Raw genomic sequence first — 22383 nt, forward strand, 5'->3', positions numbered from 1 at the left:
TACAATCCACCTGTGTGTAATCAAGTCTCCGTATAAATGCACCTGCACTGTGATAGTCTCAGAGGTCCGTTAAAAGCGCAGAGAGCATCATGAAGAACAAGGAACACACCAGGCAGGTCCGAGATACTGTTGTGAAGAAGTTTAAAGCCGGATTTGGATACAAAAAGATTTCCCAAGCTTTAAACATCCCAAGGAGCACTGTGCAAGCGATAATATTGAAATGGAAGGAGTATCAGACCACTGCAAATCTACCAAGACCTGGCCGTCCCTCTAAACTTTCAGCTCATACAAGGAGAAGACTGATCAGAGATGCAGCCAAGAGGCCCATGATCACTCTGGATGAACTGCAGAGATCTACAGCTGAGGTGGGAGACTCTGTCCATAGGACAACAATCAGTCGTATATTGCACAAATCTGGCCTTTATAGAAGAGTGGCAAGAAGAAAGCCATTTCTTAAAGATATCCATAAAAAGCGTCGTTTAAAGTTTGCCACAAGCCACCTGGGAGACACACCAAACGTGGAAGAAGGTGCTCTGGTCAGATGAAACCAAAATTGAACTTTTTGGCAACAATGCAAAACGTTATGTTTGGCGTAAAAGCAACACAGCTGAACACACCATCCCCACTGTCAAACATGGTGGTGGCAGCATCATGGTTTGGGCCTGCTTTTCTTCAGCAGGGACAGGGAATATGGTTAAAATTGATGGGAAGATGGATGGAGCCAAATACAGGACCATTCTGGAAGAAAACCTGATGGAGTCTGCAAAAGACCTGAGACTGGGACGGAGATTTGTCTTCCAACAAGACAATGATCCAAAACATAAAGCAAAATCTACAATAGAATGGTTCAAAAATAAACATATCCAGGTGTTAGAATGGCCAAGTCAAAGTCCAGACCTGAATCCAATCGAGAATCTGTGGAAAGAACTGAAAACTGCTGTTCACAAATGCTCTCCATCCAACCTCACTGAGCTCGAGCTGTTTTGCAAGGAGGAATGGGAAAAAATGTCAGTCTCTCGATGTGCAAAACTGATAGAGACATACCCCAAGCGACTTACAGCTGTAATCGCAGCAAAAGGTGGTGCTACAAAGTATTAACTTAAGGGGGCTGAATAATTTTGCACGCCCAATTTTTCAGTTTTTGATTTGTTAAAGTTTGAAATATCCAATAAATGTCGTTCCACTTCATGATTGTGTCCCACTTGTTGTTGATTCTTCACAAAAAAATACAGTTTTATATCTTTATGTTTGAAGCCTGAAATGTGGCAAAAGGTCGCAAAGTTCAAGGGGGCCGAATACTTTCGCAAGGCACTGTAACTGAATGGTGCGGCAGGTAGTCTAGTGGTTAGAGTGTTGTACCAGTAACCGAAAGGTTGCTGGATTGAATCCTTGAGCTGACAAGGTAAAAAATCTGTCATTCTGCCCCTGAGCAAGGCAGTTAACCCACTCTTCCCTGGTAGGCCATCATTGTAAATAATAATTTGTTCTTAACTGACTTGCCTAGTTTAAAAAAAGGCTACAATGTAGTCATTGTCTATATTTGACAGTTGAACGGCTATGTGCTTCTAGGTGGATAGTACTTCTCTATTTAATTTCATGCTCATAAAATGCTCATAAAATGGGTATTTGTGTGCATATATAGGAGGAAGAGACAACTCCCTATCAGAGGATGATAAATACAGTAGTAAAGTTTTGTTTTACAGTAAGGCAGTTTCTCTTCCTCAACATCTGTGAGCGAACAGGTGGACGTCAGGAGTCCATCTTTAAAGAGGGCTGACACCTGCACTTTTGCCTTTTACCAGTGAATGCTGTTTACTCTTTCAAAACCTTTTGAACAGTCAATATTCTCCTCACAGTTTTGTTTTCACATGGTAGCCTAGTAATCCTATTAGTTCTCTGACACCTCTTTAGAGTCTGTGACCTATGTGTGAACCCTACTCTATCTCTCCCATCCCAAATCAACTGTTATTTGTCACGTACAGTTTACAGCAGGTAAGACTAACTGACGCAGGTTAGGGGTGATAGACAAATGTTTTCTACTGCCTATTATCACTCAGACATGCACCACTATTGACATGAAAACACACAATAAGAGTTGGAATGATAACCTCTGTGTGAAACAGTACGTTTTTTAAATCAATGGGTTTCATAGATTGGGGTTGCGCTATACAACGTTTCAGTGGTTCTTACATGTAATATCCCTAGGTCCAGTCAAAGTCTCTGTGAGAATGGTCTGATGAAGTGTCAAACTCTGTTTGTATTCTGGATGATAATTCCTCATCCTTCTACTCTATTGTTTTTGATAGAGGGCCTGCCACAGGGTCTACAGCAGTCTACCACAGCAAACCAAACTAAAGACATGCCATGGCCTTCTTCCCCATCCCCCATCTAAATATACACATTTTCGTTTAAATACTTATTGCCTGATTTGCATTTTGTACACGATCCCAAAGCAGCCATTCAATTAGTTACAATTAATATTTAAATGCACTAAGGATGCCTTTAGCATGTCCAGGTCCATGTGAGATTTCCCATGACTCATCTGGAACATGCTGAGGCAGAGAGCGGATTTGCATGAATTGGAGGAGAGTTGAAGCAACTAATTGATGCTTAACTGCCAAGTGAAAGTTGTCTAACAGGTACAGTACAAACTGTAATTATTAAGCAATTATCCTGGAAATCACACCCACTATACCAGATTGTTTTCTCAATCTGCATTCATTTTTTTATATACAGTAGGTACCAGTAGATCTTTAACTCACTGCTGTCTATTGCGCATGATTAATGTTTTTCACTCATGGAAAGTTGTCCATTTATATTTAACTTAATAAAATACATTTCACATATTCATGTAACTGTCAACACCATCGACCCTCCATGTGTGTCTGTATAATCAGCCCCCACTCAGTCTGATATGGATTTCTTCCATCTTACGGTTGGCTACTCTTGTGTAACCTCTTGGCCTCCTCTGTGACCCCTGGCTTTCTTTTAGACAGAGTTTCCAATTCGCTCCTTACCCCTTCCTCTTGACACTAACTCTTGGAGATTTGAAGACTGTACAGGGTATGGATAGGTATATGCAATGTAGTGGAGGAGCTTCCACCTTACAGATCTGCACACCTTGAAGGGTAAGGGCCAAAGTGAAGTGGTAGGGAGTCAATTGGGACTGGCTGTGTTTCACACAATAGAGTGCAGATTACAATAAAACAAAAGTATCAAGAAAAGAGACAGATAGAGATAGACAGTGTCCGTCAGCCAGACCTTTATCTGTTCGTAAATTAGCATCTCTGAGACAGTGAATTAACACGGTCATTTTCTGAACCAGGTCCAGCCCAGAGAAGCATACTGTAGCAAGTCAAGATGTGTCACAGAGGCTATCTAACGCCATTATGAAATCCTCCATGCCAGGCAGCCTTGAAGGACCTTAAGAAAGGGTTTTATGGTGAAAGGGGCTTATCTAAGGCAACGCTGGAGTATAAGATGGCTGAGATGGGGTGGACATGCTGTTAAAGCTCTGAGCCTGCAGACAATCCGCTCTCATCTTCACCACATCATCCTCTCTTCTTCACCTCCTTTTCCATCCCCTGAACCACCTTTCTACCCCGGCTACTATTCAGCATGGGAGCCAATTACAGCGTTGAAGAGTAAGTCACAATACTTACTTTGGATACCAAACCTGGACGCTTGATTTGGAGAAATATGGTTTTGTAGGTTTTGTAAAGACGAATCTTGCTCTTTCTTTGCTAGAGCAATGGGAGGGATTTTGATATTGCAGCTTTTGGGGGTTTTCTTGTTCGGGGGAATAGCTAGGCCTATGTCAGCTCTAGCCTCTTCTGCATGAGACTTCAGGTCTTGTCTGTGCAAGAATTCATGTGGGTGGTGAGCCACAAGTGAAGGCTATGCATGATCCGATAGTGGCATTCCAATGGTGTGTAGTCATGTATTTGGACCCTTAATGAACTTTTTCCTATAAGTGTTATTTCTGAAAAGTAGCTGAAAGACTTGTTTTTCCATGCAGAAATTGGTTAACTTTAGACTTGTTTAAAGATTTCTGGCTTGTGGTTGTTAGATTAGATTGTGTTTCAATAATATTGTAGAATAGTGTGTGGGCTTTTGGTGAAACATGTATTACATAATATAAAGTACATAAACAATATATTGATGTAGGAAAAATAGGAAAAACCCTTGAATGAGTAGGTGTACCAATACCAAGCTTTTGACTGGTATTGTGATTGCCTCCTCAGGGTTGACCACTTCTACACCAAGGACAACAACATGAGACACCACAATAATCCCCACTATCTGGTAGTGGAGAAAGACAAGCTGGCTGTGATTGACAAGTTATTCCTCGACCCAGCTGCCCCTGCCTCCAAAAACTGGGAGGTGAGTTCTGACTCAAGGATCTCTATCTCTCAAGGATCTCTATCTCTAATACAATGAGAGCAGTTTATCACCATAAAGAATGGATTAGAAAAATGATGCAAGTATGAAATAATAGATTTAAGCAAGTTTGAAACTTTTTTTAATTTGACATTTATTTTTCCAGACTAGGTTTGTTGTGATGAAATATCTATCAACCATTGTCGCTGCAATGCACAGATGTGTTAGCCTGGGTACCAGTCTTCTTCTCCTAACATTCCACTCCTTGCCACTTCTCATAATGCTAAACATGTTTGGCATATGGCATGGAGTACAAGGAGTGGAAGGTTAGCAGACAGACTAGAACCCAGGAGTACAAAGAGTGGAAGGTTAGCAGACACAGACTAGAACCCAGGCTACTTGTTTGCCCACTGCTGTTAGTGCAATAATTACATACTTTGCACCTGGTGGACATACCATATTTGGGCATACTTCCCATAATTCAGTTAACTGAAAATGACATCCTGTTTTTCGAGAATCTGAACCACAAAACGGAGGTGGCCATTGACGTTACCATAAGCAGGGTTGCTATCAGCCAATGATATTTAGGGGGATGAAACTTGAATTATTTAAAAGAGAGCATTTGATGGTTGGGTACAGGTTATCAGTTCACACTCTTGCCTGTGCCTGTGGTACATACAGTATCATATACTAAGGCTAATGTTACATTATTAGTATAAATGAGTGTTAGACTAAGAGGAATATTAGTAGACATGAGACCAATGCAGGAGAACATCAAGGTGCTTTACTTTGCAAACAAATGTCTGGAGCCATATGTAGAGGTGGGTTGCTAACTATACTCAGATATTCATGAATTGTAATGTTTAGCGTGAGATAATGTACTAGTTTGTATGCCTTTTTTGTTGATAGAAGAGTCGTTTTTGGGTGGTCTGCAAAAATGGTAATTTCTTGGAAATAAATGATTGTATTTAGTCTTTTATCACCCACCCTCCCTCACTAGTACTGATTGTGGGTGGTTTCATGTTTTATGTGTGTTTGCGTTTGAGTCAGTTAATCACTCAGCCTTATGTTTTACAATATCAGTGTGGTTAAGAAACTAACAGCAGAGAGAAAAAGAGAGTGTGTTTGAACAGAGTTGTGGTTTCATATCCAAATCATCTTCAAGTATCTGAAATTGATTGTGTATCTTAATAAAGTTACTTTAAGATCATTTGAACATGAATGCAGGAAATTATAATATTGGGGACATAATCAATGTGTCATTTTGTAATTTGCATGAACTTTCCCCTTAAAGAGTTATTTCCCTGCAGATCATCACAGGGAAGGATGCAGTGAAGCGTCGACGGAGTGTGTGCAGCTCAGAGGAGGGTAACTGCTCTGAGGACGAGGAGCCTGAGGACTTACTTCCTGTTCTCCGAAACCACAGCCAGCTCCTTAATGACCACCACATCGAGAGTGTGAGTTACTGTTAACCTACACCAAAACGAAACACTGTAGCTAATACAGTCAATCCTGGCATGTTTACAGAAATGTTGATGAAGGTGCTTTGTACTTATCAAATAAACCTAATGAAGTAAAGGAAAAGTAAAGCAATCATCTCCCAGCACTATATAAGCTACACAGCCAGCTCATGGGAGGAACTTAGTGCTTTGGTTTATTTGATATGTACAAAGCTAAATATATGGGACTTTTTTGGGGGTTCTTCAATTTATACTGAGTTCCGGGCAAATAAAGTGCACATACTCATCTCAACACTACACAGCTTTGACATGTGAATTTAATGGGACATTTTCTCATCATCAATCTCATCCTCTGTTTCTGAAACCCCAGCTAGCCAATCACATGCCAGCAAGGACACAGGGGTATCCATGGAACCTGGTCTACAGCACAGCCATTCATGGCACCAGCCTGAAGACTCTGTACAGGCAAATGGCCCACATCGACAGTCCTGTGCTTCTGGTCATCAAAGACATGGAAAAAAAGGTGGACATCTCAACAACGTACTGTTCTATATGATTGACATTTAACGTAATATTACATCCATGTACATTGTTATTACATTATGAATGGGTCATACGATCCCAGTAAAATGCTAATAGGTTTGTTTTCCTCTCTCTCAGGTGTTTGGTGCCTTCTCCTCCCATCCCTTCAGAGTGAGTGACTGTTGCTACGGAACAGGAGAGACTTTTGTCTACAGTTTCGACCCTGCATTCAAGGTAACACTGCATGCTGTTGTGTGCACGGCTTTGTCCAAAATGGCATCCTATTCACTATATAGTTCACTTCTACGTTTGACCAGATCTTACCTTTGTACTATAGGGAATAGGGTATCATTTTAGATACAGCCCCTGTCGTTGTAGTTAATAGGCTGTGGTCAACATCACAGTATCTTTCCCCTGACTGTCGTGAGTTAGTCTGACACCTCTCTCTTCACACAGGCCTACAGGTGGAGTGGTGAGAACTCGTACTTCATCAGGGGCCATATGGACTCTCTACAGATTGGTGGAGGAGGGTAAGTGTTCAGAATTTTCTTTATCAGAAATACCTAAGCCTAAAATACCTAATACCTAAATACCTAATCTAAAAGTAAATCGAGTTAGCTTCCACAAACCCATTGATGTCTACAGATCAGATAGGCTAAACCGCATCCCTTGGCGCTGGTCTGATATATGTTTCTCTTGTTGACCTCTAGGGGGCTTTTTGGCCTGTGGCTGGATGCTGATCTGTACCACGGTGCCAGCTACTCCTGTCACACCTTCAACAACCAGCCCCTGTCCACCCAGCAAGACTTCACAGTGCAGGACCTGGAGGTCTGGACTGTCCAGTAAACAGAGCGAGACACTGAGAGACTCAGAAGCGGAAAAGAGAGAGAGAAAAAAGCCAGAGCCATGTCTATCTATGGTTTACAACATGGCTTTACTTGTGTTCAGTGAGGTTTAGCCTGTGCTCAAGCTGTTAGAGTACAGTGAGCTGAATTCATATATGAACGGACAAAGCCATTGATCATGTGACACCAGTCATTCCTATGTGAAAACTCAATAGTGCATTTGAAGCCAAGGAAGTCTGTTAAGATGGTGTCTCATGTGGGAGATTTACGTAGGCATAACATGCTTAGTTTGAGCTACTCCAGGATGTGACGCTGCAGGCTAGCTCAGTGCTGCCCCCTCTCATTGAGTTTTTCACATTGAAGGCAGATTGGGGTAAGGCACGCTGCCATTAGCTACAAAAGTATGATAATGACTTCTTCTGTGTGCGATTTTAAAATAATCGGTTCCAGCACATACATATGGTATAATAGAAGCAATTATCAGTAGCATTATTTTTTGGTTTGTTATTATTTTATTTACACAAAGATTGCCATCTTCCCATTCACTATTAATGGGGATCCTGTGTTCTGCAAATAATGCCTGCAGTACTGTGGTTGGCCTTGAATGAGAGGGGGCAGTCATTCTCCCCTGGGTTTGTCCTGTGTAAAACCTGGTCTCGTGACTTTTAGGCTGGTTTTAGCTGTGTTTTACCAGCGCGTAACCTATTATACCAGCATTAACTCAGATTGTATCTGTGTTTCGCCTGGTTGTATCTGTGTTTTGCCTGGTTAACTGAGGACTGTAAAAACCTTTAGAAATACCTGGAAGTCCATTCACTTGTGGTCTCTAATGGTTTGTACTAAAGGTATGGGTTTAAATCCCATGTTAAATGTTTTCTTAACTTTGTAAAAGAGAATGAAAAAAAATGTCAAGAACAAAACAGGATATAAGATGTACGAATTGTTTTAATTTGGCATCTTCTTCACATTACTTTGATGTTCTTATTTACAATGACGGCCAAGGAACAGTGGGTTAACTGCCTTGTTCAGGGGCAGAACGACAGATTTGTACCTTGTCAGCACGGTGATTCCAACGTTCTAACCACTATTTAAATAAATGTTATCTAGGGAAGTATTTTGTTTTGTTTGCTTTGTTCTGTTCTATTTGTATGTGTTGAGTTTGTAAGTATGTTTTTCTGTATGTGTGCTGTACAGTGCTGGCACTGTTAATGGCTCATTAAAATTCTGCATTTCCAGGTGACAAAAATGTGCTTTAAACCTGTGTGATTATGTGACTGATTGTTATAAGATCAATAAGCATCATTGCCTGAAATAGTAATACTAATATTAATCTCATCAACAACAATATAAAAGCAAGATTTATAATAACAAAAGGATTTGACATGTGTTAGATTAACCCAGTAGTTTGAAATATCATACTAGATGCCCAGTCATTTCTGTATGTTGAAATTAATCTAGCAATAGGTAGCCTAAGGCCACCTCAGTAGTCACACATCAGTCATTGTACAAGTATTGGTTTTGAAAGAAATTATAAAATGTCACAGCATTGATTTACATCTTGTTGTACTGTCAAAGAAAGGACGTTTGTTTAATGAAAACGACACCTGCTATCTCAAAAACGAGGTCTACATAGGATACAGCCTAATGTGCTTTCGCAAGAGCTAATGGGTATCCTAATAAAATACAAAATACCTCAATTGAGCACATCTTTATTACTGTAAATAGTAAGGAGGAGTTAGATCAACTAAATTATAGGCTATGACCAGTAAAATTAATCAAGTTAATCTGTATCGTTCTTTTCCTAGGTCTGTCTGCTGCAGAACACGAAAATGGCTTAAAAAATCCCATCTTTAAATCATTTAGGCAAAAACAACAATGCAATATAATCGATGCATTAACGTATACATGTTGAAGATGTGGCAGAAAATAGAAAAGCATATCTGTTAAATGACTAAAATGTAAATATTTTATCTAGACTGATTCAGTGAGGGACGTGTTTCACTTCCGCCTTCAGGTGGTCATTAGTGCATATTGCCAAGTTGGGTAAATGTTTGCTTTTCCCGTCGACTCACCAACTATAAACTAGCTAGCTAGGCTAACGTTACCTTAACTAACGTTGGCTAGCTATGTTAGCTGTCAGATAAACGGCGACAATGATGACCACTGACAGTTAATGACAGGTCATTTGAGCTAATCCGTTAACCCCTTTGTTCTATGATCATACTCCATAGCTATGTGGAAACAATATACAGTATTGATCCCCCAAAAATAGTTTTTAGGCAGGTTAGCTTCCAAACTGAAAACAATGCTGATTGTGATGGACGTCCTAGTTGAACCAGCGAGCCCCACCATTACCTGGTTGTGCCCTGTTGGAAACTGTAAGTCACTCAGTAAAGAGCATGTGTCATTAGGTATGCAACTTTAAAGGTGTGTGTTAGAGGTCGACCGATTAGTCGGAATGGCCGATTAATTAGGGCCGATTTCAAGTTTTCAAAACAATTGGAAATCGGTATTTTTGGACACCGATTTGGCTGATTTAAAAATACATTAAAAAAAATGAACACCTTTATTAAACGAGGCAAGTCAGTTAAGAACACATTCTATTTTCAATGATGGCCTAGGAACGGTGGGTTAACTGCCTTGTTCAGGGGCAGAACGACAGATTTTTACCTTGTCAGCTCTGGGATTCAATCTTGCAACCTTACGGTTAACTAGTCCAACGCACTAACCACCTGATTACATTGCACTCCACGAGGAGCCTGCCTGTTACACGAATGCAGTAAGAAGCCAAGGTATGTTGCTAGCTAGCATCAAACTTACCTTATAAAAAAAAACAATCAATCAATCATAAACACTAGTTAACTACACATGATTGATGATATTACTAGTTTATCTAGCGTGTCCTGCGTTGCATATAATCGATGCGGTGTGTATTCGCGAAAAAGGAAAGTCGTTGCTCCAATGTATACCTAACCATAAACATCAATGCCTTTCTTAAAATCAATACACAAGTATATTTTAAAACCTGCATATTTAGTTAATATTGCCTGCTAACATGACTCGTTGCGAACTGTGTGACCTGGCTTGTTGCGAACTGTGTGAAGACTATTTCTTCCTAACAAAGACAGCCAACTTCGCCAAACGGGGGATGATTTAACAAAAGTGCACTTGCGAAAAAAACACAATCGTTGCACGACTGTACCTAACCATAAACATCAATGCCTTTCTTAAAATCAATACACAGAAGTATATATTTTTAAACCTGCATATTTAGCTAAAAGAAATCCAGGTTAGCAGGCAATATTAACCAGGTGAAATTGTCTCACTTCTCTTGCGTTCATTGCACCAGAGTCAGTGTATATGCAACAGTTTGGGCCACCTAATTTGCCAGAATTTTACGTAATTATGACATAACATTGAAGGTTGTGCAATAACAGGAATATTTAGACTTATGGATGCCACCCGTTTAGATAAAATACTTAACAGTTCCATACTTCACTGAAAGAATATGTCTTGTTTTCAAAATGATAGTTTCCGGATTTGACCATATTAATGACCTAAGGCTCGTATTTCTGTGTTATTATGTTATAATTAAGTCTTTGATTTGATAGAGCAGTCTGACTGAGCGGTGGTAGGCAGCAGCAGGCTCGTAAGCATTCATTCAAACAGCACTTTCGTGCGTTTGCCAGCAGCTCTTCGCATTGCTTCAAGCATTGAGCTGATTATGACTTCAAGCCTATCAACTCCCGGGATTAGGCTGGTGTGAAATGGCTAGCTAGTTAGCGGGGTGCGCGCTAATAGCGTTTCAATCGGTGACGTCACTCACTCTGAGACCTTGGAAGTAGTTGTTCCCCTTGCTCTGCAAAGGCCGTGGCTTTTATGGAACGATGGGTAACGCTGCTTCGAGGGTGGCTGTTGTCGATGTGTTCCTGGTTCGAGTCCAGGTAGGGGTGAGTAGAGGGACGGAAGCTATACTGTTATACTGGCAATACTAAAGTGCCTATAAGAACATCCAATGGTCAAAGTAATGAAATACATATCGTATAAGAAAAATAGTCCTAAAATTTCTATAGTAACTACAACCTAAAACTTCTTACCTGGGAATATTGAAGACTCGTTAAAAGGAACCAACAGCTTTCATGTGTTCTCATGTTCTGAGCAAGGAACTTAAAAGTTAGATTTTTTTTTTTTTTTTTACATGGCACATATTGCACTTTTACTTTATTCTCCAACACTTTGTTTTTGCATTATTTAAAACAAATTGAACTTGTTTAATTATTTATTTGAGGCTAAATTTATTTTATTGATGTTTGTTTTAACTTATAATAAATAAAAATAAGTGTTCATTCAGTATTGTTGTAATTGTCATTATTACAAATAAATGAAAAAATAAATTGTCCGATTACTCGGTTCCTCCAATAATCGGTATCGGCGTTAAAATCATAATCAGTCGACCTCTAGAGTGTGTGTGTCACGGCTGATTTCCTCCTCTTCATCTGAAGGAGGTGTAGCAGGGATCGGACCAAAATGCAGCGTGGTAAGTGTCCATAGTAGATTTGAATGAAAAACCGAAACAGTACAAAACAATAAACGAAACGTGAAAAACCGAAACAGTACCGTGTGGTGAAACAGAAACAAGTACCCACAGAATATGGCTGCCTAAATATGGTTCCCAATCAGAGACAACGATAGACAGCTGCCTCTAATTGAGAACCAATCTAGGCAACCATAGACATACAATATACCTAGAAGGGAAACAGCCCCATAAACATACAAAAACCCCTAGACAAGCCAAAAACACATACATCACCCATGTCACACACCCTGACCTAACCAAAATAACAAGGAAAACAAAGAATACTAAGGTCAGGGTGTGACAGTGTGTGTGTGTGTTTTAACTGATTATCCTGCTGTGTCTGTGATCAGTAGAGAAGATGGTGGAGATAGGGATGGAGATCCTTCAGAAGAACAATGTCTTAGACCTCAGAGATGTTAGGTATGACCACAACATTCTCTCCAGTCAATGTCACATGATTCAAATGAAGGAGCGTTTTTCAATCTTCAGATGTTATTAGGGCTGTGACAATACCAGTATTGAGATATGTTTTCCATGGCAAAAAAAATTCAATACAAGCAAACTCTTTGGTTCTTTAAAAACCTGCTGTATGCAAAGTATTGTGTGATTTAGCCTGAAAAATGAACAAATGTGACTAGATGACAACATAATGATAACTTTACAACATTAGGGCTGTTTTTCAAAATAAGTTAAATCCATGTTGTGTTTTTGTTTCTTTGCCACGATACTGACGAGTGTTGCAATACTGGTATCGTCCCGGCCCTTTTATTAACAAGTGACTCCAATTCTATAGGCCAAATGTTTGCTATGCATGCATATTTGATTGGTTTGGCTTAATGCAATGACATACAACAGCAAATCACATTCTGTAGTCTGTAGAATTTAGCATTTTGAACATGCTGCTGTTGTCACAGCAGATCATGCAGAGACAAAAATAAAATAAACATTGCCTGCTTCTGTCTACAGGTTTGGCTTCCACTGGCCCCCATTCTGTTCTGTCTCTCACCTGCATCACCATGTGTTGGCACCTGCCAGTCAAATGGGCTTCATGTCCCGCCTCTTCTACAGACCCAACTCCTATTGGTTTGTCATGGTAAGTCTCTTTCAATTGGCCATTGTAGTACAGTAGCTGTCAGAATTTGTGTGATAAATGTTTCACTATTCCCCCCACATTGTCTGTTCTGTGGTAATATTATCCACCTATTGAGTTCAGTGTTCGTCTATACCACAGTCGGGATAGAACAACAATTTCCCTTGCCTTGCTGCCTTGACAGCACCTGGACACCAACACATCAACTCCACTCATTTAGACTTGTCGGAGTAGCTTGTTAGCATTGTGTTTGGGAAAGAGGGCTTTTTTAAAAACATATACATGTAGTTAGACAGTCTAGATTGGCAGATGATGAACAGCTCCATTGTTCCTGTTCTAGCAGCTCTTTTATTTCACTCTGGCTGTTGTGTTTTTGTCAAGAGCCAGTCAGCCAACACTAATCTCTCACTGCATTATCACTGCCAGCTTTCATGGTCGATTAACTCCATGTGGAGACTACTGTACTGGGGAAATCTGATGGGATGAAGTAAGGTGACTAAAGCCCCAAATACACCGGACTAAGAAACCTGTTTTTACCTGTGTCTGACTTTGGTGTGTATATGGGTCTTCCCAGGTTAAAGGATGGCCATCTATACAGTATGTCAGGGACACTCACCCATATCAGTCTATTCCCATCAGGTTGGTTTGCAAGCTCTCACCTCATGCAAGAGCTTTTGTTTTTCTACCTTTAGATACACTACATGAGCTTGACAATGGACTGGAAATTCAGACATCAAAAAGCCATGAAGAAGCCATGAATTGTAATTTATTTATTATTGTACTATGTGTGTTTGTCTACTTCAGGCGGACCAGTTGATTCAGCAGCTGAACTCTTAAGGGAGAGACCAACTGAGTGGTGGGTTGCAGTCTGGGCTGGTCCAGTGAGAAACGGGGTTACCTTACTAGTAGTGAAGTGAGCACGTCAGGACTGTTCTGGTCTCCCTCCGTGGTTCTCTGTGTGAGAGTACTATACTCCCTAGCAGGTTACAGTGAGACTAGTGATGATGGTACAAATCAACTCAACTGAGGTTTTTAATTCTACTATCAAGCTGAACAGTCAAATCAGAAATTAAGCTAAATATTTTTTCCTTCTAATTCTAAAAACTTTTGTGAAAATTACCAATAGTTACGCTTTATTTTTTAGCACAGTATATGAAATAGTAATGACTGGAATGATTTTGGGGTCATTTTACCCTTGGTAAAGAAAGATATCAAAAGTGATACAAATATACACTGCTCATAAAAATAAAGGGAACACTAAAATAACACATCCTAGATCTGAATGAATGAAATATTCTTATTAAATAGTTTTTTCTTTACATAGTTCAATGTGCTGACAACAAAATCACACAAAAATGATCAATGGAAATCAAATTTATCAACCCATGGAGGTCTGGATTTGGAGTCACACTCAAAATTAAAGTGAAAAACCACACTACAGGCTGATCCAACTTTGATGTAATGTCCTTAAAACAAGTCAAAATTAGGCTCAGTAGTGTGTGTGGCCTCCACGTGCCTGTATGACCTACAACGCCTGGGCATGCTCCTGATCAGGTGGCGGATGGTCTCCTGAGGGATCTCCTCCCAAACCTGGACTAAAGCATCCGCCAACTCCTGGACAGTCTGTGGTGCAACGTGGCGTTGTGGTGGATGGAGCGAGACATGATGTCCCAGATGTGCTCAATTGGATTCAGGTCTGGGGAACGGGCGGGCCAGTCCATAGCATCAATGCCTTCCTCTTGCAGGAACTGCTGACACACTCCAGCCACATGAGGTCTAGCATTGTCTTGCATTAGGAGGAACCCAGGGCCAACCGCACCAGCATATGGTCTCACAAGGGGTCTGAGGATCTCATCTCGGTACCTAATGGCAGTCAGGCTACCTCTGGCGAGCACATGGAGGGCTGTGCGGCCCCCCAAAGAAATGCCACCCCACATCATGACTGACTCACCGCCAAACCGGTCATGCTGGAGGATGTTGCAGGCAGCAGAACGTTCTCCACGTCTGTCACGTGCTCAGTGTGAACCTGCTTTCATCTGTGAAGAGCACAGGGCGCCAGTGGCGAATTTGCCAATCTTGGTGTTCTCTGGCAAATGCCAAACGTCCTGCACGGTGTTGGGCTGTAAGCACAACCCCCACCTGTGGACATCGGGCCCTCATACCACCCTCATGGAGTCTGTTTCTGACCGTTTGAGCAGACACATGCACATTTGTGGCCTGCTGGAGGTCATTTTGCAGGGCTCTGGCAGTGTTCCTCCTTGCACAAAGGCGGAGGTAGCGGTCCTGCTGCCTTGTTGTTGCCCTCCTACGGCCTCCTCCACGTCTCCTGATGTACTGGCCTGTCTCCTGGTAGCGCCTCCATGCTCTGGACACTACGCTGACAGACACAGCAAACCTTCTTGCCACAGCTCGCATTGATGTGTCATCCTGGATGAGCTGCACTACCTGAGCCACTTGTGTGGGTTGTAGACCCTCATGCTACCACTAGAGTGAAAGCACCGCCAGCATTCAAAAGTGACCAAAACATCAGCCAGGAAGCATAGGAACTGAGAAGTGGTCTGTGGTCCCCACCTGCAGAACCACTCCTTTATTGGGGGTGTCTTGCTAATTGCCTATAATTTCCACCTGTTGTCTATTCCATTTGCACAACAGCATGTGAAATTTATTGTCAATCAGTGTTGCTTCCTAAGTGGACAGTTTGATTTCACAGAAGTGTGATTGACTTGGAGTTACATTGTGTTGTTTAAGTGTTCCCTTTATTTTTTTGAGCAGTGTACATGTGTGTGCATAGGCTCCAGTATTAATGTAAAGAACGATTAGTAACGTAAAGACATTCTTAAGTGATCATGACCAGGAGACCTGAGAATGGTAAGTGAATGGGATGTATTGGGACTGGGAAACATACTGTAAGTCTCATTGCAGGATACCTTTGATAAAGATGAGTAATGCATGTGCATTGTGCCACTGGCCGGCATCCCAAATGGCACCCTTTCCCCATCTGGGCTCAGAAGTAGTTCAATGAATAGTGTGCCATTCGCGATGCAGTCCCTGTCAACAGGATCTTGTATTATGAGGTAAAATAACTGAAAGCAGAGAAACATAATGAGAAGTATGAGCTCTTTTAGGCCTCAGTCAAGTGGTCAGAAAAGCAACTGTTTTGCATGAATGGTAATCAATCATATATGATCAAAGAGTAACATGGAAGTGTATGCTGGAGTGTGGCGGTTTAATATATTCACTGAATAATACCTACATTACTAATTCATCAAGATGCATAATAGGAGCTCAGTCATCCATAAACAATTGTTTCTTGAGTCACACATTCATTTAACACAATACTCTACATTAACTGTGTTATTTTATTAGGAATGTTGGAGAGTGATTCTTAATTTTGTTATGCACTGCAGCCCGATGGAACACTCAACAAAGTAATTATTAAATGTGTATATATATATTTGACCTTTACTTAACTAGGCAAGTCAGTTAAGAACAAATTCTTGTTTACAATGACGGTCTAGGAACAGTGGGTTAATTGCATTGTTCAGGGGCAGAACGACAGATTTTTACCTTGTCAGCTCGGGGATTCGATCTAGCAACCTTTCGGTTATGTAATGTATGTTTAGTTGTATGCTGCTGCATGAAATTGAGAGCGTCATGTGTTTGTATTTATTGGTTGACGTGTTGCTGTAAAAAAATCTCTACATGTATTTATGTAAATGGTTGTTCATGGTTAGGTTAAATAAATGATGCATTGCTGCCTCCACTAGGGTATTACATTTCCTTCCTGGTCTCTCATTAATGGGAAACATCATTCAGTAACACTTAATGTAAAGTATGCAGTTATAAGGCTTTATGACTTGATATAAATGTTTATGACCCTTTTCCAATGCCTTATAAAAAGTATAAAGTGTTACCTATCATTCTAATGCAATTTATCATGAATTAACAGTCATTTTTGGTGATCTGTTGGAAGACTTTATTGAAAAACATCAGTGCTTTCCTTTGTAAACATGAACACGTGTGTGTGTGTGTGTGCGGAATAAAGTATATTAGTTGGTGACAAAATAATTATTTTTCAAATGAGGAGTATATTTCATCATATTGTGTTATGAGTGCAAGTAGCTGCAAAAGCATTCCTCAAACAACTCTTGTTAAATTGAACAATGTGAATTTAGTACAGTGTGAATTCCACAAATTCCAGTGGCCCAAAAAGTGATGTGCTATTTCTACTGAATGTAAATAAAATGGTGGTACATTTTGCTACATTGTCAACCATGTATGCAGTTTCATAGCCTCCTTCCAGCATTTCTAACATAAGCCTACAGTGTCAGTGTGTTTTATTTGTGCCCTAAAAAGTACACCTTTCCTCTGTGTCTAATTACAAAGGTTGCTAAGGAACATTGTAAACGCTATGTAGATTACAGTGTAGTGGTGTAACTGGGAATGCAACGCAAGGTCCATTCAGGCCAATAGGCTCAGGTTCATCCTACATATTGCATGTCACTGCTGCCACAGGTTGGTTCTCTTGGGGCCTGTCCAGAAACAACTACCCCTACTAGGTGCAGGTGTAAATCTGAAAGAATTGATAGGTGTTGTAGCTGCACCTTGCTACCTAATGTAATTTATCATATTGCTTAGACCTAGCCAATCCTTTCACAACTACTGTACATGAGTGCCTAAGCCAAGGGCTAGGGGATGTTTCTGGACAGGGCCTTGGTTACTGACTTGTCCGTCAGCTGCATTAACCTGGTCACTGAAGCAGCATAGAGACGACCCTGTCATCTCATCCTGGTGACTGTAGCAGTGTGATGAGGACCCTGTCATCCTGCCCCTGCCACAGCATCTCCCCTTCAAAGCTGACCAGGCCTTGTTTTCTGGCCCTCAGCAGGATCCCCACCACCTTGTTGGAGATGTTCACATAGTGCTCAAACAGCTTCCCAAACTCCACTGTCACCACAGGTCTCTCCTCGCTGCCTCCGTCCCCACAGCTTTCCCCGATGTCCCTGATCACCTGGCAGAGCTCCTCCACCTCCCGGCTGATGTGGATGTGGGCGTCCTGGCCCCTCTGCTCTGTCAAGGAGCCCTCCTGGGGCCTCCCGTAGCCATCCTGGTCCCGCTGGAGCCTCTGCTGCTGGGCAGTCGCACTCACCATAGCCCCCCGGTCGTTACTGAAGGGGTTGTCTTTCTGGTACTCCTGGTGCTCGTTGGACCATCTCTGCCAGTTGTCCTTTAACCCTTTCACTGACGTCACACACACGGTCCTGTCATCGTTGTTCTCCATGGTGGTGTCTCAGATGTCTTGTACATATTAAGTGGTCCGTCCACTTTTAGGCATAGTTCATTTTCTGTGGGTGTAATAAAAGTTTTAATGAACAACTGTTGAGAGCACAATTACATGTCTGTGTATGGTAGCCTAGGCCTATTTCTAATTTACGGAGACAAAGTACTCATCACAAATACCCTATTTAAACACTTAATTACACCCTGAATAAAGTTATGATAACTTTATTATAACTAATATAGTTTATAATAACAGGTCATCATCCTACTAATGCTCTGATGAAGGTGAGAGTTCTTCCAGATCAGAGGTTTCATACCCATAGGAGGCACATGGGCACGTGCCCCCTCAGATTTGTCCTGTAAAAAAATATATATATATATATATATATACAGTACCAGTCAAAAGTTTGGATACACCGACTCATTTCACGGGTTTTCCTTACTTTAAAATGTTCTACATTGTAGAATAATAGTGAAGACATCAAAGCTATGAAATAACACATGGAATGTAGTAACCCAAAAAAGTGTTAAACAAATCAAAATATGTTATATTTGAGATTCTTCAAAGTAGCCACCCTTTGCCTTGATGACAGCTTTGCACACACACTTCTCTCAACCAGCTTCATGAGGTCACCTGGAATGCATTTCATTTAACAGGTGTGACTTGTTAAAAGTTCATTTGTGGAATATCTTTCCTTCTTAATGTGTTTGAGCCAATCAGATGTGTTGTGACAAGGTAGGGGTGGTATACAGAAGATAGTTATATTTGGTAAAATACCAAGTCCATATTATGGTAAGAACAGCTCAAATAAGCAAAGAGAAACAACAATCTTTACTTTAAGACATGAAGGTCAGTCAACCCAGAACATTAGAAAGATTCTTCAAGTGCAGTCGTAAAAACCATCAAGAGCTATAATGAAACTGGCTCTCATGAGGACCGCCACAGGAAAGGAAGACCCAGAGTTACCTCTGCTGCAGAGGATAAATTCATTAGAGTTACCAGCCTCAGAAATTACAGCCTAAATAAATGCTTCACTGAGTTCAAGTAACAGACACATCTCAACATTAACTGTTCAGAGGAGACTGTGTGAATAAGGCCTTCATGGTCGAATTGCTGCAAAGAAACCACTACTAAAGGATACCAATAAGAAGAAGAGACTTGCTTGGGCCAGGAAACACGAGCAATGGACATTAGACTGGTGGAAATCTGTCCTTTGGTCTGATGAGTCCAAATTAGAGATTTTTGGTTCCAACCGCTGTGTCTGTGAGACGCAGAGTGTAGTTCCCACCGTCAAGCATGGAGGAGGAGGTGTGATGGTGGTTTGTCAGTGATTTATTTAGAATTCAAGTCACACTTAACCAGCATGGCTACCACAGCATTCTGCAGGGATACACCATTCCATCAGGTTTGCGCTTAGTGGGACTATCATTTGTTTTTCAACAGGACAATGACCCAACATACACTCCAGCCTGTGTAAGGGCTATTTGACCAAGAAGCAGAGTGATGGAGTGCTGCATCAGATGACCTGGCCTACACAATCACCCAACCTCAACCCAATTGAGATGGTTTGGGATGAGTTGGACAGCAGAGTGAAGGAAAAGCAGCCAACAAGTGCTCAACATATGTGGGAACTCCTTCAAGACTGTTGGAAAAGCATTACAGGTGAAGTTGGTTGAGAGAATGCCAAGAGTGTGCAGAGCTGTCATCAAGGCAAAGGGTGGCTACTTTGAAGAAACTCAAATATAAAATATATTTTGATTCGTTTAACCCTTTTTTGGTTACTACATGATTCCATATGTGTTATTTCATAGTTTTGATGTGTTCACTATTATTCTACAATGTAGAAAATAGTAAAAGAATTTGAAAACCCCTTTGAGTAGGCGTGTCCAATCTTTTGACTGGTACTGTACCTCTTGGTGAGAATTTCTCTTTTGCCAAGATAATCCATCCACCTGACAGGTGTGGCATATCAAGAAGCTGATAAAACAGCATAATCGTTACGAAGGGGCACCTTGTGCTGGGGACAATAAAAGGCCACTTTAAAATATTCAGTTCTGTCACAGAACAGAATGCCACAGATGTGTCAAGTTTTGAGGGAGCATGCAAATGCTGACTGCAGGAATGTCCACCAGAGCTGTTGCCGGATAATTAAATGTTTTAAAGAATTTGGCAGTACGTCCAACCGGCCTCACAACCGCAGACGTGTAACCACGCAAGCCAAGGACCTGCACATCCGACTTCTTCACCTGCGGGATCGTCTGAGACCAGCCACCCAGACAGCTGATGAAACTGTGGGTTTTCACAACTGATTAACTTCTGCACAAACTGTCAGAAACCGTCTCAGGGAAGCTCATCTGGGTTCTCGTCATCCTCACCAGGGACATGACTTGACCGCAGTTTGGCGTCGTAACCGACTCCAGTGGGCAAATGCTCACCTTCGAAGGCCACGCTGGAGAAGTGTGCTCTTCATGGATGAATCCCGGTTTCAACTGTACATTTCAGATGGCAGACAGCGTGTATGGTGTTGTGGGGGCGAGCAGGTTGCTGATGTCAACATTTTGAACAGAGTGCCTCATGGTGGCGGTAGGGTTATGGTATGGGCAGGCATAAGCTATGGACAACAAACACAATTGCATTTTATTGGTGGCAATTTGAATGCACAGAGATACCGTGACGAGATCCTGAGGCCCATTGTGCCATTCATCCACCGCCATCACCTCATGTTTCAGCATGATAATGCACAGCTCTATGGCGCAAGGATCTGTACACAATTTCTGGAAGCTGAAAATGTCCCAGTTCTTCCATGGCCTGCATACTCACCAGACATATCACCCACTGCACATGTTTGGGATGCTCTGGATTGATGTGTACGACAGCGTGTTCTAGTTCCCGCTAATATCCAGCAACTTCGCACAGCCATTGAAGAGGAGTGGGACAACATTCTACAGTCCACAATCTGCCTGATCAACTCTGTGCGAAGGAGTTGTGTTGCGCTGCATGAGGCAAATGGTGGTCATACCAGATACTGACTGGTTTTCTGATCCACGCCCCTACATTTATTATTAAGGTATCTGTGACTAGTAACTCAGTAAAATCTTTGTAATGGTTGCATGTTGAATATACTATTTTGCTGAGTATATATATATATATATATTATAAACGTTTTTGTCAAATATTTTGTTGTTTCTCTGTAATACTACTAGCCACCTAGCAATTTTATGAAGTTGGGTTTAGCTAGTCCAGATAGGTTCCCAATCACCCAACCTCATAACTAGCTACCAATTTCAGGCTATCAATCAAGTTATGAGTAGCTAGCTTGTCTATCTATCTTAGCTGGCATGCCTGCTGGCAAGGTTGGTAGTCTATAGAAAAGCTAGCAATTACTAAATGTACTGAATAAGACTCACATTCCTTTGAATCTTTTACCTAGATTTTAGTAGACCTGTAGATATATATATATTTAGTTTCTTAAAAAAAAACAGTCAGGAGGATACAGAGAGCTCTGGAGGTATGCTTAGATATGCAGTAAAATAAACATATATTTTTTACATAGAATTAAGCATAATGATTGTGGCTCTAGATTGCAGGAAAAAGCTGCCTAAATTCGCAAACTTCTGGAAGGGGACCACCCACTGCCATCCTCACATACTTTGTGAACCCTCAAATGTTTAGGGTACATGATACCCTGTTCCAGATTGCGTTATAAATGAAAAATAATGAATTAATCTCGCACAAATTAATTTCACATTACAAGAAATATAGGAATGCAAAGTGAGCACACATCTGTAAACGGAAAGTGACATACATACGGTAAGGTGACAAGTGTCACTGCTACAATGTCAAAGTCGATGTATTGCTTATTCTGAGATTTTCTTCTTCTGTCCGTGTCGACCCGTTATGAATAGCTGACATTGGTCCTGATATTTGATTTTTGGTACCTTAACACTTCTTGTCACGAACACTGATGTAGCCTGTGGAACGTGTGTCTGTTAGCAACATTGTATCCATGCTATGGAACTTTACATTGGAACAGTGAAAAACACTGATAGGCATCCAAAGTAGCCAATGACAATGTGGTGATGATGCAGGCGGCTAAATTTTGATCCAATCGTTGAGGAGGTGTCACGTGCCCTGTCAGTGAGCGGTGTTCTGAAGTAAAGCGGTTACCCCTGGGATATGTTTAGTTGGTGGATCATTAGCTCCCTCTACAGTAAAATGATGCACCCTCA

The 22383-nt window shown here is 41.2% G+C and overlaps 3 protein-coding genes across 6 annotated transcripts; 2 read left to right on the forward strand and 1 right to left on the reverse strand.

Annotated features, from left to right (window-relative positions):
* The first annotated feature begins 2981 nt into the window (after positions 1-2981).
* Positions 2982-8464, forward strand: LOC110485145 (nuclear receptor coactivator 7). Of its 2 annotated transcripts, XM_021556215.2 has the most exons (7): positions 2982-3644; positions 4245-4383; positions 5691-5837; positions 6211-6363; positions 6501-6596; positions 6819-6892; positions 7073-8464. In XM_021556215.2, the coding sequence occupies exons 1-7, from the start codon at positions 3619-3621 to the stop codon at positions 7206-7208; spliced, it is 771 nt and encodes a 256-aa protein (XP_021411890.1). In that variant the 5' UTR covers positions 2982-3618; the 3' UTR covers positions 7209-8464. The 2 variants fall into 2 exon arrangements, with proteins under 2 accessions (XP_021411890.1, XP_021411897.1); XM_021556222.2 differs by lacking the exons at positions 2982-3644; positions 4245-4383 and adding an exon at positions 4942-5201.
* A 1489-nt stretch (positions 8465-9953) lies between these two features.
* LOC110533712 (histidine triad nucleotide-binding protein 3-like) lies at positions 9954-14220 on the forward strand. The gene is made up of 4 exons (XM_036934604.1): positions 9954-9999; positions 12134-12203; positions 12750-12876; positions 13566-14220. The coding sequence occupies exons 2-4, from the start codon at positions 12142-12144 to the stop codon at positions 13629-13631; spliced, it is 255 nt and encodes an 84-aa protein (XP_036790499.1). The 5' UTR covers positions 9954-9999; positions 12134-12141; the 3' UTR covers positions 13632-14220.
* A 2230-nt stretch (positions 14221-16450) lies between these two features.
* On the reverse strand, positions 16451-22203 carry LOC110485162 (actin-binding Rho-activating protein). 3 transcript variants are annotated; one of them, XM_021556245.2, is made up of 2 exons: positions 22093-22203; positions 16451-18218 (listed from the first exon to the last, which is right to left on the reverse strand). In XM_021556245.2, exon 2 carries the CDS (start codon positions 18152-18154, stop codon positions 17657-17659), a length of 498 nt encoding a protein of 165 aa, XP_021411920.2. In that variant the 5' UTR covers positions 18155-18218; positions 22093-22203; the 3' UTR covers positions 16451-17656. The 3 variants fall into 3 exon arrangements, with proteins under 3 accessions (XP_021411920.2, XP_021411912.2, XP_021411905.2); XM_021556237.2 differs by having other exon boundaries at positions 21960-22189; XM_021556230.2 differs by having other exon boundaries at positions 16453-18218; positions 21964-22189.
* Positions 22204-22383: the final 180 nt, after the last annotated feature.

The sequence above is a fragment of the Oncorhynchus mykiss genome, chromosome 2 (assembly GCF_013265735.2).
Source record: "Oncorhynchus mykiss isolate Arlee chromosome 2, USDA_OmykA_1.1, whole genome shotgun sequence".
Classification (NCBI taxonomy): Eukaryota; Metazoa; Chordata; class Actinopteri; order Salmoniformes; family Salmonidae; genus Oncorhynchus; species Oncorhynchus mykiss.

Excerpts from the sequence above, each read along its gene's own strand:
- LOC110485145 (XM_021556215.2), top strand. The coding sequence starts at position 3,619 with ATGGGAGCCAATTACAGCGTTGAAGA. Across the intron at positions 6,364-6,500 it reads TCAAAGACATGGAAAAAAAG|GTGTTTGGTGCCTTCTCCTC; the intron begins GTGGACATCTCA and ends CCTCTCTCTCAG. Across the intron at positions 6,893-7,072 it reads CTACAGATTGGTGGAGGAGG|GGGGCTTTTTGGCCTGTGGC; the intron begins GTAAGTGTTCAG and ends GTTGACCTCTAG.
- LOC110485162 (XM_021556245.2), bottom strand. The coding sequence starts at position 18,154 with ATGGAGAACAACGATGACAGGACCGTGTGTGTGACGTCAGTGAAAGGG.
- LOC110533712 (XM_036934604.1), top strand. The coding sequence starts at position 12,142 with ATGGTGGAGATAGGGATGGAGATCCTTCAGAAGAACAATGTCTTAGAC. Across the intron at positions 12,204-12,749 it reads TTAGACCTCAGAGATGTTAG|GTTTGGCTTCCACTGGCCCC; the intron begins GTATGACCACAA and ends TTCTGTCTACAG. Across the intron at positions 12,877-13,565 it reads ACTCCTATTGGTTTGTCATG|ATACACTACATGAGCTTGAC; the intron begins GTAAGTCTCTTT and ends TTCTACCTTTAG.